The sequence below is a fragment of the Macaca thibetana genome, chromosome 16 (genome assembly GCF_024542745.1).
Source record: "Macaca thibetana thibetana isolate TM-01 chromosome 16, ASM2454274v1, whole genome shotgun sequence".
NCBI lineage: Eukaryota > Metazoa > Chordata > Mammalia > Primates > Cercopithecidae > Macaca > Macaca thibetana.
In genome coordinates, this window is record NC_065593.1 from 9465252 (window position 1) to 9481334 (window position 16083).

The following is a 16083-nucleotide window of genomic DNA, read 5'->3' on the forward strand; positions in this document are numbered from 1 at the left end:
GCTGGGATTACAGGCATGAGCCACTGTGCCCAGGCCCTTCCTGGTATTCTGCTATCATGACCTTACTCTAGTCACTCCTTTCCTATCCAGTATGAGTCTATGGCCTACAACTTCTTTTTTCTTTTAAAAATAACTTTATTAAGAGGTATAATTGACATACCATAGGATTTTCCCATTTTAAGGATACTATTCAATAACTTTTAATACATTTACCAAGTTGTACAGTCTTTACCATAACCCAGTTTTAGAACATTTACATCACACCAATGAGATTCCTCATGGCTATGGCTATTTAATTTCCCGTTTTTTTTTTGTTTGTTTTTTTTTGTTTTTTGAGATGGAGTCTCACTCTATCAAACAGGCTGGAGTGTAGTGGCACGATCTCAGCTCACTGCAACCTCTGCCTCCCGGGTTCAAGCAATTCGCTGCCTCAGCCTCCTGAGTAGCTGGGATTACAGGTGCCCACCACCAGGCCCAGCTAATTTTTGTATTTTCACTAGAGACGGGGTTTTACCATCTTGGCCAGGCTGGTCTTGAACTCCTGACCTTGTGATCCACCCGCCTCGGCCTCCCAAAGCGCTGGGATGACAGGCATGAGCCACCGCACCTGGCCTATTTAGTTAATTTCTATTCCCACCCTCTAGCTCCAGGAAACGACTATATACACATGGTTTTGGAGATCAGCCCTGCTGGTCCGGCTGTCCTGAGGTTGCCCTTGCCCCGTGCCTATGCTGGGCCTTCCACCACCCTGTTTCCTACCGCATGGCGTAGGTCATCCGGTCGGGCCGCACGGCTCTCATCACGCAGAGGCGCTGCACGGCTGTCTTGTTCTTCCACTCCTGTGGGAGCTTCTCCTTCTCAGGACATTCGGACTCCACAAACTTTTTCCAGCTCTTAGCAGATCCCTCTACGTCCCGATCCAGATTACAGAATTCTTCCATTGAGGAAAGTACCTGGGAAATTTCAGAGAATCTGAAAGGCAGTTTCTTCAGAAAGCTGCCATTTGCATTGTGTTGGGGGACTGAGGGGCCAGACTATCTTATCTACACAATTCTGTCTCATTTATCCTCTTGTCTAGAACTTTGGATCGTCCCCCAGGAAAAATCAAGGAAGAGGAAGAATTTTGGGCAGCTTAGCGAAGTGCCCCAATAATACACAAGATTTAGCATATAAAATGTTTGGAATATTATTAGCAGCAGAGACTGAGCCACACCTGCCTGTAAGCGTGTACATGGAAAAGAGGGACAAGAAGGGGCATTATGGTTATTCTGGTCTTAAGCTTGGACACCTAAAGTTAGTGACTTCTCCCTTTCCTCCTCAAACTCACTGTGCCACCAAACCCTGTCAATTCACCTCTCAAAATGTTTCTAGAATTATTCATGTACTCTGTGTTAACGCCAACTTTTACAATGTCCATGGGTTGTCTATTTCTGTAAGGATTCTGTCCAAATGCATAACTTGGTAGCCAGATCTCTTCATTTGGTGCCTCTCTTCAATCTGTCCAGTAAGCTGTGTGTCCTCCTACTCGGTCCCACTCTGAGCATATCTGCCCCCAACCTTGGAAATGTGCCTGACTCATTCCCAACTCATTTCCTTGTTCATACTACTTCCACCGTATGTAAAGTCCTGTTTTCTTTTCTGCCACATTCTACTTCTTCCTTTTCTTGTGCTGGTCACAATTGTTACACGTTAAGGCTCTACAAGCTGTGAAAGACCAGTTCAAAACCTGCAACCTCCCTCGCGCCATCTTTCCTAATGCAGAACATGTAGACCTCCCATCCTTTTGTAAACCACTCAGAGCAGGTTTGTCCAACCCACTGCCCTTGGGCCGTATGCGGCCTAGGATAGCTTTGAAGGCGGCCGAACACAAATTCATAAACTTTCATGAAACATTATAGTTTTTTTGTGATATATATATATATACTTTTAGCTCATCAACTGTCATTAGTGTTAGTGTTTTTGTTTTGTTTTGTTTTTGAGACGGAGTCTCGTTCTGTCGCCCAGGCTGGAGTACAGTGGCACGATCTTGGCTCACTGCAACCTCCGCCTCCCAGATTCAAGCAATTCTCCTGCCTCAGCCTCCCGAGTAGCTGGGACTACAGGTGCCCGCCACCACGGCTGGCTAATTTTTGTATTTTTAGAAGAGACAGGGTTTCACCATATTGGTCAGGCTGGTCTTGAACTCCTGACCTCAGGTGATCCACCCACCTCGACCTCCCAAAGTGCTAGGATTACAGGTATCAGCCACCATGCCCGGCCCCAATGTTAGTGTGTTTTATGTGTGGTCCAAGACAATTCTTCTTCTTCCAATGTAGCCTAGAGAAGCCAAAAGATTGGACTCCCCTGACTTAGAGCTACTTGCAGAGTTGACATCTTTAATAAAGAGTTTGACTTCATTTTTAGATGTTTGACTGCTGATAGCTTTTAAATCTCATCCTTTCCTCTTCCTCTTCTGTCCTGGGCACTGCCTCTTTTGGTGCGGGAGGGAAGTTGTACCAGGCAAGCCCCTGCCCATGCACAGACACCCTTGCCCTGGCCCCACCCCAGAAGCATCATAATACTCAAGGCAGTCTCCTTTTCTGGCACTCTCAAGCCATTTGCAGTCTGCTTGGGAGCTCCTCTGCTCTTCCTAGAAAACCACGTTATCTGAGTAATAAACTTTCTCATACCCTTTTAGTATGTATGTAGCATCATCAGTCTTGATGTTGAAACCATATTTTGGGCGTGTGTGTGTAGGAGGTCTGTTCTATTTCTTTAGAGTGCCTACATCAACATCACTCACTTAGATACTTAATTACCTGCAGTCCTGCCTTCATTACTCAACTGTGCCTGAATGCCTGGTTTCCCCAATGACGTGAAAAGCTAGACAAGACTTTGTGTCTAAGGCACCTACCACAGTGCCTTGAGTTTTTAGGAACCCAATATCATCTTTCTATTTGGACGAATTCATTCATTCATTCATTCTTTTGACATTCATTCAGTTCCTACTACCTGCCAGATACTGGGAAAGACAATAGGAAAAAACAACAGCAACAAAAAAACACAAGCCTTTCACGGAGCCTGCAGTCCTAGCTTAGGGAGAAAGGAGATGAGGGAGGCCTTGGTAGGTATGTAGAATTCTGCTGGGCAGAGATAGAGGTAGAGAGAAGGAAAGGGATTTTTTTTTGGGTGGGGGGAAGAATCAAGAAGAGCTAAAGCAAGGAGGAGGGGGAGTGTAGGGCCTGATAGGAAGCAGCACGTTTGCTGCAGAGGAGTCTTTTGCCTTACCACTGATAGGAACAGCTGGAGAAGGACAGAGGCATGTGACCGGGGCTTGTGGAGGCTTTTGTCCCGTGGCAATGAATACACGTCCTAGCTTTACATATTCCTTTACATGGGCTCTGTGGCTTCCCAGTTTCACCCTGATCGCTTACAGCAGGGAGTGATCCTTCATTGGTACGGGTAAGTCACGTGGAGTGGTGTGTGGAGGGAGTGGAGCAGGAGGCACCGGGGGACTGGAGTTCTGGCCCCAGCACCACCACTTGTGAGCCAATGGACTTGGAACCTGTTTTAAAACCCTTGTGAGTGTTTTTTTTCATTTGGAAAATGAGGCCAAGTCATGCGGTCTGCCACATCTCACACTGTAATGTAGATACAAGTGCTTTGAAGGCTACAAAGCTCTCCCTTTGCCTTCCTTGGGGGCTCATGTGGCTATTGAATTGCAACTGCTGGTTTACTTGTCTGTTACTCCCACAAGACTGTGAGCTCCCTGCGGGCAAGAACTTTTGTAGGCCTCTTTGTCACCTTAGACCTAGCAGGGTGCTGCCTGGCACTTAGGAAATGCTCAGTTAATAAGATTTGACATCTGCCTGGCCAGCAGGAGGGCTCCTGACAGGCTGAGAAAGCTGCAGCTGCTGTAATTATTTCTCTCTGTGCTGAAGAGCTGACTTTCATCTTCTTCCAGGCAGCCACTCACCCCCTCTTCCCAGTTTGCATCATTATTAACCCTTCTGCAGTCCTGCAACCCCCTCTGGCGTCTCCACAAAACTGGGCAAATTACACTGTGATCAGTGCTCCCAGCTGCCAGGGCTGGATCTGAAACACACTTTCTTGAAGCTCTAGATTGAATACAATTGCAACATTTAATCTTCCAAATGAGGAAAAGGGATTTCTAGCCTTCTAATAAGCTAAATGGGAATGACTAATTAACCTAATTACTTTGGACTGTGTAGCAAAATACAACTGAGCTAAATTGGCAACCAGAGTGGTAGTGAGGGGCCTTTTCAAAGGCTAACAAAGGCCTTCATCGCAGATGAGATTTTCTAATGAACAACAGAACATGCCCATTACCTGAAAGTTCTGCATTTGATAGGACCTAAAAAACCCTTACAAAGGACATTAATAAAAGCAGTATTTTATCACAAAGATTTTATTCATTACCTGCTTATTAGTTCTTCTGGGGAAACAAGGCAATTAGTCTTCCTCATGAGACAGAATGCTTAAATTTTTTTTTTTTTAAATCATGTCCTATTCAATTATCCTTTTTTTGTTTCTTTAGGCTAAAACCCAGCCAAACACTTAAAAAGAGCCTTCATCAAAGGCTTTGGCAATGAGTTCTACATAATGTACTGTGTTTCACCTGCTCACATCCTGTGCTGTGCTTGAGTTGGATGGGTCTGGACTTTGCTGCTCTTCCTAACAAATTCATATCGAGAGATAAAGCTCCTCTAGTTGGCAAAAGCCTTTGAACAGCCAGATGAGCTTCGCCCACAAAACAAAACAAAAAAGCCAAGTGAAGCAAGGCAAGGCGAACCAAACAATCCATTTTGTTAAAAGAGGAACGAAACGAAATTGTACGTAGGTTTTGGGTGGAGCTTTGTGAAATGAAAGCACTGAAGAGTGCTTGTGAATCATTTATTCCTTGTAACTTTTGCAGCAGAGGGCTTTGTGGGGGTAATATAAAGAACGGCAACTGCACGGTGGCTTAAGCCTGTAATCTCAGCACTTTGGGAGGCCGAGACGGGCAGATCACGAGGTCAGGAGATCGAGACCATCCTGGCTAACACGGTGAAACCCTGTCTCTACTAAAAAAATACAAAAAACTAGCCGGGCGAGGTGGCGGGCACCTGTAGTCCCAGCTACTCGGGAGGCTGAGGCAGGAGAATGGCGTGAACCTGGGAGGCGGAGCTTGCAGTGAGCCGAGATCCGGCCACTGCACTCCAGCCTGGGCGACAGAGCAAGACTCCGTCTCAAAAAAAAAAAAAAAAAGGGCGGCAACTGGACTTGGTCCAACTGCACAACTCACAGGTCCTGAAAGTTCTTCCTTCTTTGGACAAATTCTACGTGGTACAATCCATATCAACGACAACACGTAGACACCAGATAGCTGGGCGATTAATCATCATAATTGTTGTGGGGTGAATTGTGTCCCCCCAAAATATATATTGAGGAAATTTGGAAATAGGGTCTTTGGAGATGTAATCAAGTCACAATGAAGTCACTAGTGTGGACCCTAATCGAATAGGACTGGTGGCCTTATAAGAAGTGGAAAGGGGCCGGGCGCGGTGGCTCAAGCCTGTAATCCCAGCACTTTGGGAGGCCGAGGCGGGCGGATCACGAGGTCAGGAGATCGAGACCATCCTGGCTGACACGGTGAAACCCCGTCTCTACTAAAAAATACAAAAAACTAGCCGGGCGAGGTGGCGGGCGCCTGTAGTCCCAGCTACTGGGGAGGCTGAGGCAGGAGAATTGCGTGAACCCGGGAGGCGGAGCCTGCAGTGAGCTGAGATCCGGCCACTGCACTCCAGCCTGGGTGGCAGAGCGAGACTCCGTCTCAAAAAAAAAAAAAAAAAAAAAAAGAAGTGGAAAGGACCAGGTGCAGTGGCTCATGCCTGTAATCCCAGCACTTTGGGAGGCCGAGGCAGGTGGATCATGATGTCAAGAGATCAAGACCAACATGGTGAAACTCCATTTCTCTTAAAAATATAAAAATTAGCTGGGTGTGGTGGCGCACGCCTGTAATCCCAGCTACTTGGGAAGCTGAGGCAGGAGAAGCGCTTGAACCCGGGAGGCAGAGGTTGCAGTGAGCCGAGATCTCACCACTGCACTCCAGCCTGGTGACAGAGCAAGACTCTGTCTCAAAAAAAAAAAAAAAAAAAAGAGGTGGAAAGGCAGAGACTCACAGAGGGAAGACGGCCACGTGAAGATGTGAACATGGAGGCAGACCCTGGAGTTATGCTGCCACAAAGCAAAAGATACCAGGGGCTACCAGAAGCTGGAAGAGGCGAGGAAACATCCTTCTCTAAAGCCTCTGGAGGGAGCGTGGCCCCACCGACACCTTAATTTCAGCTTTCAGCCTCCACGACTGTGAGAGAACAGATTTCTGTTGTTTTAAGCCACACCATTTGTAGTACTTTGTTAGAACACCTCTAGGAAACAAATACAGCAACCATAACCAATCAGCTTCCATTGGTTTGGCATTTGCTCTGTATCTTTTTTTTTTTTTTTTTTTTTTTTTTTGAGACGGAGTCTCCCTCTCTTGCCCAGGCTGGAGTGCAGTGGCTGGATCTCAGCTCACTGCAAGCTCCGCCTCCCGGGTTCACGCCATTCTCCGGCCTCAGCCTCCCGAGTAGCTGGGACTACAGGCGCCCGCCACCTCGCCTGGCTAGTTTTTTGTATTTCTTAGTAGAGACGGGGTTTCACCATGTTCGCCAGGATGGTCTCGATCTCCTGACCTTGTGATCCGCCCGTCTCGGCCTCCCAAAGTGCTGGGATTACAGGCTTGAGCCACCGCGCCCGGCCTGCTCTGTATGTTACGTAGCCTTGTGAGGAAGGTATTACGATGACCATTTTGCAGATGAGGAAACCAAGGCTCAGAGGAACAAACTTGAACTTGAATCCAGGGATGTCTGACTCCAGAGCCTGTGTTAATTAGTTCATCTCCATCATTGCTCCAGTTCTGCAGAGGGGTTCATTCAGAACTGCTTTAGAGAACTAACTTATTTTCCATAAAGGCATCAGACCACGAGAAATTGTTCTCTAGCTCTGGGCCATAGTGTCCTACAAGGTAGCCACTGACCACGAGTGACTCCCAAGTACTTGAAATGTGGCGGGTGGGACTGAGAGACTGAAGTTTTAATTGCATTTAATTTTAATGGTCTTACAATTCAAGTGTAGAAAACAGGACTTGTTTTATTAATTGGAAACTTCTAAAGATTGTTGGAACAACTTGGGTATATGAATCAACCATTTTAACTCTAAATTTTATGAAATCTCAATAGAAATGTTTTGGATGAAAATTTGGCATCTGAATTGAGATGAGCTGTAAGTTTAAAAAATATTCAGCAGATTTCAAAGCCTTCGTATAAAAATACAAAATATCTCAGTAATAATTTTATAACAACTGCATATTGAGATAATATTTTGGCAGTATTGACTTAAAGAAAATATCTTGCTAAAATTGATTTTATCCATTTTTTTTTTTTGAGACTGAGTTACACTCTTGTCACCCATGCTGAAGCGCAATGGCGCGATAGCTCACTTCAACCTCCGCCTCCCAGGTTCAATCAATTCTCCAGCCTCAGCCTCCCAAGTAGCTGGGATTACAGCATGCGCCACCACACCTGGCTAATTTTGTACTTTTAGTAGAGACAGGGTTTCACCATGTTGGCCAGGCTGGTCTTAAACTCCTGACCTCAGGTGATCTGCCCACCTTGGCCTCCCAAAGTGCTGGGACTACAGACGTGAGCCATCATGCCTGGTCAATTTTATTCATTTTTAAAAGCATTTTTTAATGCAGCTATAGAAAATTTAAAATACTTAAGTGGTTTGCATTATATTTCTTTTGGACAGTGCTACTGTAAAGTGTGTGTATTCATTTGTATCTTATGCAGCCCAGGAAAATGGATGGTTTCCACTTCCCGGCATTTATTGTAATCATTCTCCAGCATTTCGTAACTTTGTAATTTGGGTTTCTGTTGCGAATGGAGTTCCCCCTTATTTTTTCCCCAGGATATTATTTCCCTTCTCATTCACCAGATTGGGCCCAGAATGACAAATAAAAGTAAATAAAAATCAAATTACAACTTTATTATTTAGATCAGAGATTGGCAAACTACAGCTTGCAGGCCCAATCCAGCCCACCACCTGTTTTTGTCAATAAAGTTTTATTGGAACTCAGCCATGTCCACTCATTTACATACTGTGTATGGCTTTGGCAGAGTTGAGTAGCTGCTACAGAGTCTGGCCTGCGAAGTCTAAGTGGCCCTCATAATTGCTATGGAGTGAACTGTGTCCCTCCAAAGTAAAATATATACTGAAGAACTAACCTCCCAGACTTGTGAATGTGAACTTATTTGGAAATAGGGTCTTTGTAGATGTAATCAAGTTAAGATGGAGCCACTAGTGTGGGCCCTAATCCAATATAACTGGTGCCCTTATAAGAAGCAGAGAGACAGAGACTCGCGAGGGAAGACAGCCATGTGACGATGGGAAGATGGTGACATTTACTAAGTGGCCTTTTGCAGAAAAAGCGAGGCAACTCTTGATTTAGATACAGTCCTAAAGTTGGTTAAAACAATACAGGCTCTGAAAAAGAAGTTAGAAAACTATCTTTGAGCAATGGTTGCATTAATGGAATGAGCCTAGAATTTCCTGAGATGACTCCCTTGAAGGGGACAGCAGGTATATAAATAATTAAGTTCTAGGTTTTAGTTATAAAGTAAAACTACTTGGATGGATATCGAGGGAATCATGCTAAATGAGCACACCAATCCCACATGGTTATATGCTGTATAATTCCATTTATGTAACATCCTTGAGATGACAGAAAATTATACAAATGGAGAACAGATTCATGGTTGGTAGCTATTGGGAACTGGGTAAGGGAAGATGTTGTTGTGGTTATAGAAGGCCAACATGAGAGGTCCTTTTAATGACGGAACTTTCTGGATTGTATCAATGACAATTTCCCAGATGTGTTCTTGTACTATAGTATTGCAAGATGTTACCATTGTGGAAAACTGGGTACAAGGGATATCTCTGTATTATTTCTTAAAATTGCATATGAATCATTGTCTCAAAATAAACCATGTTAATTAAAAAAAAGAGAAAGCAAGCCAATCATATGACTTTACTCTTCTACTTCTTTGTGCTGCTAAACATCTATAAAATGCAATAAACACGGGAGATCATAAACAAGATTCATCTTATGCAGATGTTATTCCTCACATGGCGCTGACGCCTGTCATGGGTGCTCATTCAACTGCCCACAGGGAGTGCAGGCTTAGACTCCAGAGCGAGCTGGCGTTGCCTCACCCAGCATTCCCTGCCAGGCATGGTGTCAGGATCTGTGAATTGCAGGCATAGTACCTACTGAAAGAACCTTAGAGTTTGTGATCTTGTCAGCACTCATAGAATCGCAGCTAAACTAAGCTGCATGACATGGAATGAAAATAGGCTCCGCCATCAGGCAGACCAAAATTTGTGTCCTGGGCTTCTGGTAAGCGTGGGACCTGTTTCCTCCTGTGTTAAACGGGAACAAATAATACCTATTGCCCAGGTGGACATGAGAATTAAATAAGGTAACGCATTTCCAAGGCACTCAATGTATAAGAGCTGTTATTAATTGCTGAGCATCCCAGGCTGAAATGCTTTCCTGCTTTGATTCTGAGTTAGGATTCAGATGCCTGAATACAGCCCTGGCACCTGCTGTTTTATGGAAATGCTGTGGCAGCCTCTCCACATCAACCCCAGGGACTCACCGAGGAGCCCATGTTCCAGCCTTATGCCCTGGTAGGTGAAAAGCAGCTCAGCTGACTCAGGGGAGCTCACGGGAACTTCCTGTTTCCTCACACCCTGGAGGCAGAGCCCTCATACACCAGCATACACCTGCTGCTTCTCTGCAGGCCCAGGAAAGATGAGCTTGCTGTGGGGACACAAGGAACGGGATGTGCCCATGTTTAACACAGCTCCGTGCTTGAACTCCAAAAGAGAGCCCTGCTGACTTCATGGGGACCAGTGTCAGAGGTAAACTCTGAGAGATGACAGCTCGGCTTTTTTCTAGGGGTCAATACTCACCTTGACAGCTCCCCACGCCTGATGTGAGAGGAACTCCACGGGGCTGGCGGTGCCTGTCTGCACTGGAGATTGAAGCAGGAAATCCAACTCCGCTGGATTGACTTCTCGGTTCATGAGGAGAATCTGCAACGTGGAGAAATGACACTGCATTTCTTTAGCTTGTAGCCAGAGTCCTAGAAACCTTAGGGGTTGTTACTCAGTATAATTATTACCGCCTCTAATACTAGAGTTTGCCCATCAATTTTGGTTGTTCAGTGAGGGTAGAGTGGAAGGAAGTGCATATTCACACACATTACTTCCGTGTCTATCTATTTTCACCCCAAACATCGGAGTGACTTAACTGCACGCGGTGAGTGACTATATCTTGGTTAATAAGCATTTATGACATATCAATCATAAATGCCATGGAGTATGTTTCTGCAATCTAATTGAGCAGATGACGCATACAAATGACATGATCTGAGGAGAATGTCAAAGTGACGTATGAATATATGGCAGCTAGAAATGCGGATAGGAATCCATAATGCTAAAGGAGTTACAGAAGAGAGGAGTTATCAGCAAGTGAAGGGCAGGAAGAAACTAATTTGACTACACTTTCTATAAGTAGTTTATTTTCTTTTACTTTAAGTTCTGGGATACATGTGCAGAACGTGCAGGTTTGTTACATAGATATACATGTGCCATGGTGGTTTGCTGCACCTGTGAACCCGCCATCTAGGTTTTAAGCCCACTGTGCAGTAGGTATTTGTCCTAATGCTCTCCCTCCCACCCCCCAACAGGCCCCGGTGTGTGTTGTCCCCCTCCCTGTGTCTATGTGTTCTCATTGTTCAACTCCCACTTATGAGTGAGAACGTGTGGTGTTTGGTTTTCTGTTCCTGTGTTAGTTTGCTGAGAATGATGGTTTCCAGCTTCATCCATGTCCCTGCAAAGGACATGAACTCATTCTTTTCCATGGCTGCATAGTATTCCATGGTGTATATGTGCCACCTTTTCTTTATCCAGTCTATCATTGATGGGCATTTGGGTTGTTCCAAGCCTTTGTTATTGTAAATAGTGCTGCAATAAACATACGTGTGCATGTGTCTTTCCTATAAGTAGTTTTGGATTGGGTCTTGGAGAAGCTAAGAGATGGGGTGTTTTCACAGAAGAGGAGACGTTCCATGGAGTAGGAGACGGAAAAAGCAGAGACTTGAAATGGGAATTAGTGAGCTGTGTACAGGGGAGAGAAAAGGATTTGGCTTGGTTTGAGCTCATGGTTCACACTGAGAGGTGGGGCCCACATTTCTTTTTTTGCAAAGGCCAAGCTGTCAGCTGGGCTGGAGTGGGGAATACAGGGGGTGAGGGATGAGGCACAGCAACACTTACCCATGAACTCAGGCAGACCCTGAAAGGTGCAAACAGAGTCAGCACACAAGTGATGATGGGATATCTGACTTTTGGAATTGGAAAAGACCTTTGAGATAATTAGTCTGTGCTACATATTGGAAAAAATTCAAATTCTAAATGATTAGAGGGACATGTAAAAGGAAGTAAATGAGGCTGGATGCAATGGCTCACACCTGTAATCCCAGCCCTTTGGGAGGCCGAGGTGGGTGGATCACCTGAGGTCAGGAGTTCAAGACGAGCCTGGCCAACATGGTGAAATTCCGTCTCTACTCAAAATACAGGATAATAATAATAATAATAATAATAATTAGCTTGGCATGGTGGTGCACATCTGTAATCCCAGCTACTTGGGAGCCTGAGGCAGGAGAATCACTTGAACTGGGGAGGTGGAGGTTGCAGTGAGCCAGGATCACACCACTGCATTCCGGCCTAGACAACAGAATGAGACTCTATCTCAAAAAAAAAAAAAAAAAAAGAAGAAGAAGGAAGTAAATTTTCACGGTTTTTTGATGTTGAGAATAACTAGAAGACAAAGGTTTCTTCTTAAAGATGCAGCAACATCGGAAATCCCTGCTTCCCAAACCCCTGAGAATCAACGTTACTAAAAACTTTCTAAGGCCAAGGCTGCTACAGTTGTGGAAAGACCTGCGCAATTTCTTATCGCAGGGGATGGCTGCATCAGTAAACTTGCAATCTAAAGGTAAATAAACAATGATGGATACTCTACCAAGTTTCTTACAGCATTTCAAAAAGCATCTAGTTATTGGTATGGTTTCATCTAGTTTCATCTTCAGCGCCCGTTTTGATTGATTGGTAGTGGCTGCTGGAGGGCTGTGCTGAGGAAGATCTTAGATCATCCAGGATCAGCAAGAAAAAGTACAATGATGGATTAAGTATGTCTGCCACAAGTGGGAAATGGTGGGGGCAGATGCATACACCATATTGGACCTTCTTGTGTGATGCCTCTATCCAAAGACAGTCTGGACATGCTGTGGGAAGTGATGTTTAAAGAAGAAAGTTTCTTAACACCTGCTGTCTGGGCACTAAAAATAACCTGTTTTCTGGAAACTTCTTCAATCCATTTTTACCTGAAAGGTTAGCTGGGCAAGGTAGGTCAGCTTATCACGCTCGAAGAGCCCGCGAGTGGTGTACTGGTACACAGAGAAGGTTATGCTGTCTATTAGGCTGGCCACCCGCTCCCTGAGGTTCTCGTCAGGAGCAGCCCTCTCCACAGCCTTCTGGAAGACGATACTGAAGGCCTGGGGACAGAAAGCAGGAAACTGGTAAGGTACACAGCCCTCTTACTATATATTGGTGGTCTTACCTGAGAAGAATGTGATCGTTTTCCAGCCCATAGAAATTTTTTCCCAAGGCCAGGCATGGTGGCTCATGCCTGTAATCACAGTGCTTTGGGAGGCCAAGGTGGGTGGATCACCTGAGGTCAGGAATTTGAGACCAGCCTGGCCAACACGGTGAAACGCTGTTTCTACTAAAAGCACAAAAATTAGCAGGTATGGTGGTGCATGCCTGTAATTCTAGCTACTCGGGAGGCTGAGGTGGGAGAATCGCTTGAACCTGGGAGGTGGAGTTTGCAGCGAGCCCAGGTGGTGCCACTGCAGTCCAGGCTGGGCGACAGAGTGACTCTGTCTCAAAAAGAAAAACAAAACAAAAAAACAAAGAAATGTCTTCCCAAAATATCCTGCCAAGAAGGACAATGGTAACAAGAAAACATGCTATTATCTTTTCTTAGTTTGCTCATGTGAATTATCACATAGCTATAAGCATATATGCCTCTGCAGTGATAAGACGAGTGAGTCCTTGCAGGCAGCCTCCTTTCTCATGGACCCTTCCTGCAATGTGGGGCGCATAGCCTGCTTTGGTTACATCTTCTGAACTATACATTATGTGCATAATCTAATATAAAAATCATGTTAATCAGTTTTCCATTGTTTTAAATTTAGATATTGACTATTTAAAAAAGTAAATATTTGGAATGTTACATTTTAAATGTGATGTGAATAGAACAAACAAAGAAAATAAAAGCCAAGGCCAGGTGCAGTGGTTCATTCTTGTAATCTCAGCACTTTGGGAGGTAGAGCTGAGAGGATCACTTGAGGCCAGGAGTTCAAAACCAGCCTGTGCAAGGTGGCGAGGCCGTGTCTCTATAAAAAATTAAATTGTCCAGGCATGGTGGCACACACCTGTAGTTCTAGCTACTTGGGAAGCTGAAGCGGGAGTTTGAGGCTGCAATGAGCTATGCTAGTGCCACTGCACTCCAGCCTGGGCAACAGAGTGAGACCCTGTCTCAAAATAACCTAAGAAACAAAACAAAACAAAACAACAACAACAAAAACAGAACAGAAGAAAATACAAGCGAAGATAAAATTGAAACTTTTCAATTTGGGGTTATGCAAATTTCCAGCCTTTTCTCTATTTTCCTTTTGTGGCTTCGATAAGAAAAAAAAAAAATCTTAAGTCTTTCTAACACCACCAAGTATCTGAACATTAATGGAAACCAGATAAGATTTGAGTCTCAATATCTCTTCATTTGCAAAGTAGGAAAATGTGAATTTCTCTCTCCATTCCATGGTTCCAGGGTGTTTCTTGTTAACAAAGCCTTTGCAGCCTTTCTTCTTTATTTAGTTTTAATGATCTTTGCAAAATCTTCTGCCCATGTTCAACCCAATCCATTGTGATGGTTACCTTTGCTTGACAGATTTTAGATAGGAAGAATAGCTCATTAGAGGCTGATAATGTCCCCCCAGCACCACAGAGAGCGGTTTGGGAAGATTCCAGAACAGTTTCATAGAGACAGAGTGGAGAGCTTTCTCCTGGCAGTTACTATGGCTGTTCCCTAAAGCTCTCTCTTTATCAAAATAGCAGTAATCAGTAAAGAAGCTCTAGTTATTGAAGTTTAAACAAAGTGATTCACAATTCAGGAAAAGATATTAAAAAAAATTTAAAACTTAGGTACATTTAGCATTTTCCTTACATTAAACTAACTTTGGCTCTCTTTTTCTTTTCTGTCCTAAAACAAGAAACAAAACCCAAAAAGCTTCTTCTTCTTACTTCTGGTGTCAGAACAGCTCTGGTGCTGGGCCTGATCCCACTTCCACAGCATTCTCCAGAAGGTTCCTTCTCCTGCCAACGGGGTCTTATCATTGACTCAAACTACCTTCACATATATTCAGCAGCTTTCGTAATTTTTTGTAGGGCCTTTATCCATTGTCTCATATGTTTGGTATTTTTCATCTTTTTACCAGGTTATGAGCACATATAGTGGGACCCGGGCCTTACTCACTCTCTTCCATGTCCCCAAATCTAGCCCATCTCTTCACATATAGTGAGCACTAAAATAATATTTGTTGGATGGATGACTGTGTCCTGCCAATGCCTAAAAGAACTTAGGCAAAATATGAGCAACGCTCTAGACCGAGGGTATCAAACTCAATGCCTTCAGGGGCCAGGTGTCTAATACCAAACAGGGAGGCACAAGGACTGTGGCAACACTGGAGGCACATGCCAGTCTAGGGGGGACAGCATCCCTTGGCTCCAGCAAAATCACGCCACGTGGGATGTGAGCTCAGCGTTGTCAATCTTCCAAACCTTCACGAGAAGCCATAATTTGGAACTTACATAACTTCTCCTCATTTTTCAATGCTGGCAACCAATTAAAGTACTTGAAAAGTCCTCCAAGGACCAAAGAAAACAGGACAATAGGCTGTTGGGCTTCCGATTTGAGACCAATGCTGTGTTATTTTCGCCTCCGCCTATCTGATGCAAGCTTCTTCTATTTTGAGAAGTGTTATTCCCCCAGCCATGTCTCTCTGCAGAATGCACACAATACAGAGAGCTGGGCCTCCCATCAATCTGCAGGAGACCCCAGTGAGGTGTCTTTCCCTCTGAGGCACCCTGTGAATGTGTCTTTTTAACCTTTGCCTTGCCTTTGGCTAAATCCTGAAGAAAAATTACTTTACTGCCACTTAAGTTCCATCTTAACTATGTTATAAACTTCCAAGTTCAAAACCTGGCTCTTGAAGAGTTTTTGCATGTGTAAACACACACACACATTTTAATATATTCCTGCTCAAAAGACTTTTGAAAGCTGGGATGAACAGTTCCTGCCACGTTGGCCTATCTGGGGTTTCCATACTCTAAGAGAACCTCTTCTTTCTTTGCCAGGAAGGGGAACCGCAAAATCTAACCCCAGACAAAAGCCAAGACCATGGAAACTACAGTGGTCCATTTTCCTTCAAATCAGAGAAGGCTTCTAAATGCATTGTGGTTTCGATGGTTTTGAACACCCTTACTTCAGCTACTTATCATAAAGCAGTTAAACTTGCTTTTAATGATCAGGTTGGTCAATGAACAGCTGTTTTTGCAATTCTTAATATTGGTACGGTGACCCAAACTCCAACTCCCCAACTTTAAAAATGGAGCTTCAGAACTTCCTATATCTGGACACTGTTGCTGCCAAATATCTTACAACATGCTTTTGAACACAGATTGTCATGGGCCTCATCTAATTTCTTGTTTTCAGAAAGAGTCACTGTGGTAGGCTTCTGATGGATACCTATAGTCAATTTCAACTACTCTTGGAACTAGGGAGGTGATCCTACGGTTATTAGGCTTATCATGCCA

At 44.3% G+C, this 16083-nt stretch overlaps 1 protein-coding gene across 3 annotated transcripts in view; it reads right to left on the reverse strand.

Annotated features, from left to right (window-relative positions):
- Positions 1-16083, reverse strand: part of DNAH9 (dynein axonemal heavy chain 9) — a 378056-nt gene that overhangs the window by 67369 nt on the left and 294604 nt on the right. For all 3 annotated transcript variants that reach the window (XM_050764993.1, XM_050764994.1, XM_050764995.1), the window contains 3 exons: positions 12531-12701; positions 10057-10179; positions 760-953 (listed from right to left, as the gene is read on the reverse strand). In XM_050764993.1, coding sequence (XP_050620950.1) covers positions 760-953; positions 10057-10179; positions 12531-12701 — 488 coding nt within the window. The remainder of the gene's footprint in view (positions 1-759; positions 954-10056; positions 10180-12530; positions 12702-16083) is intronic.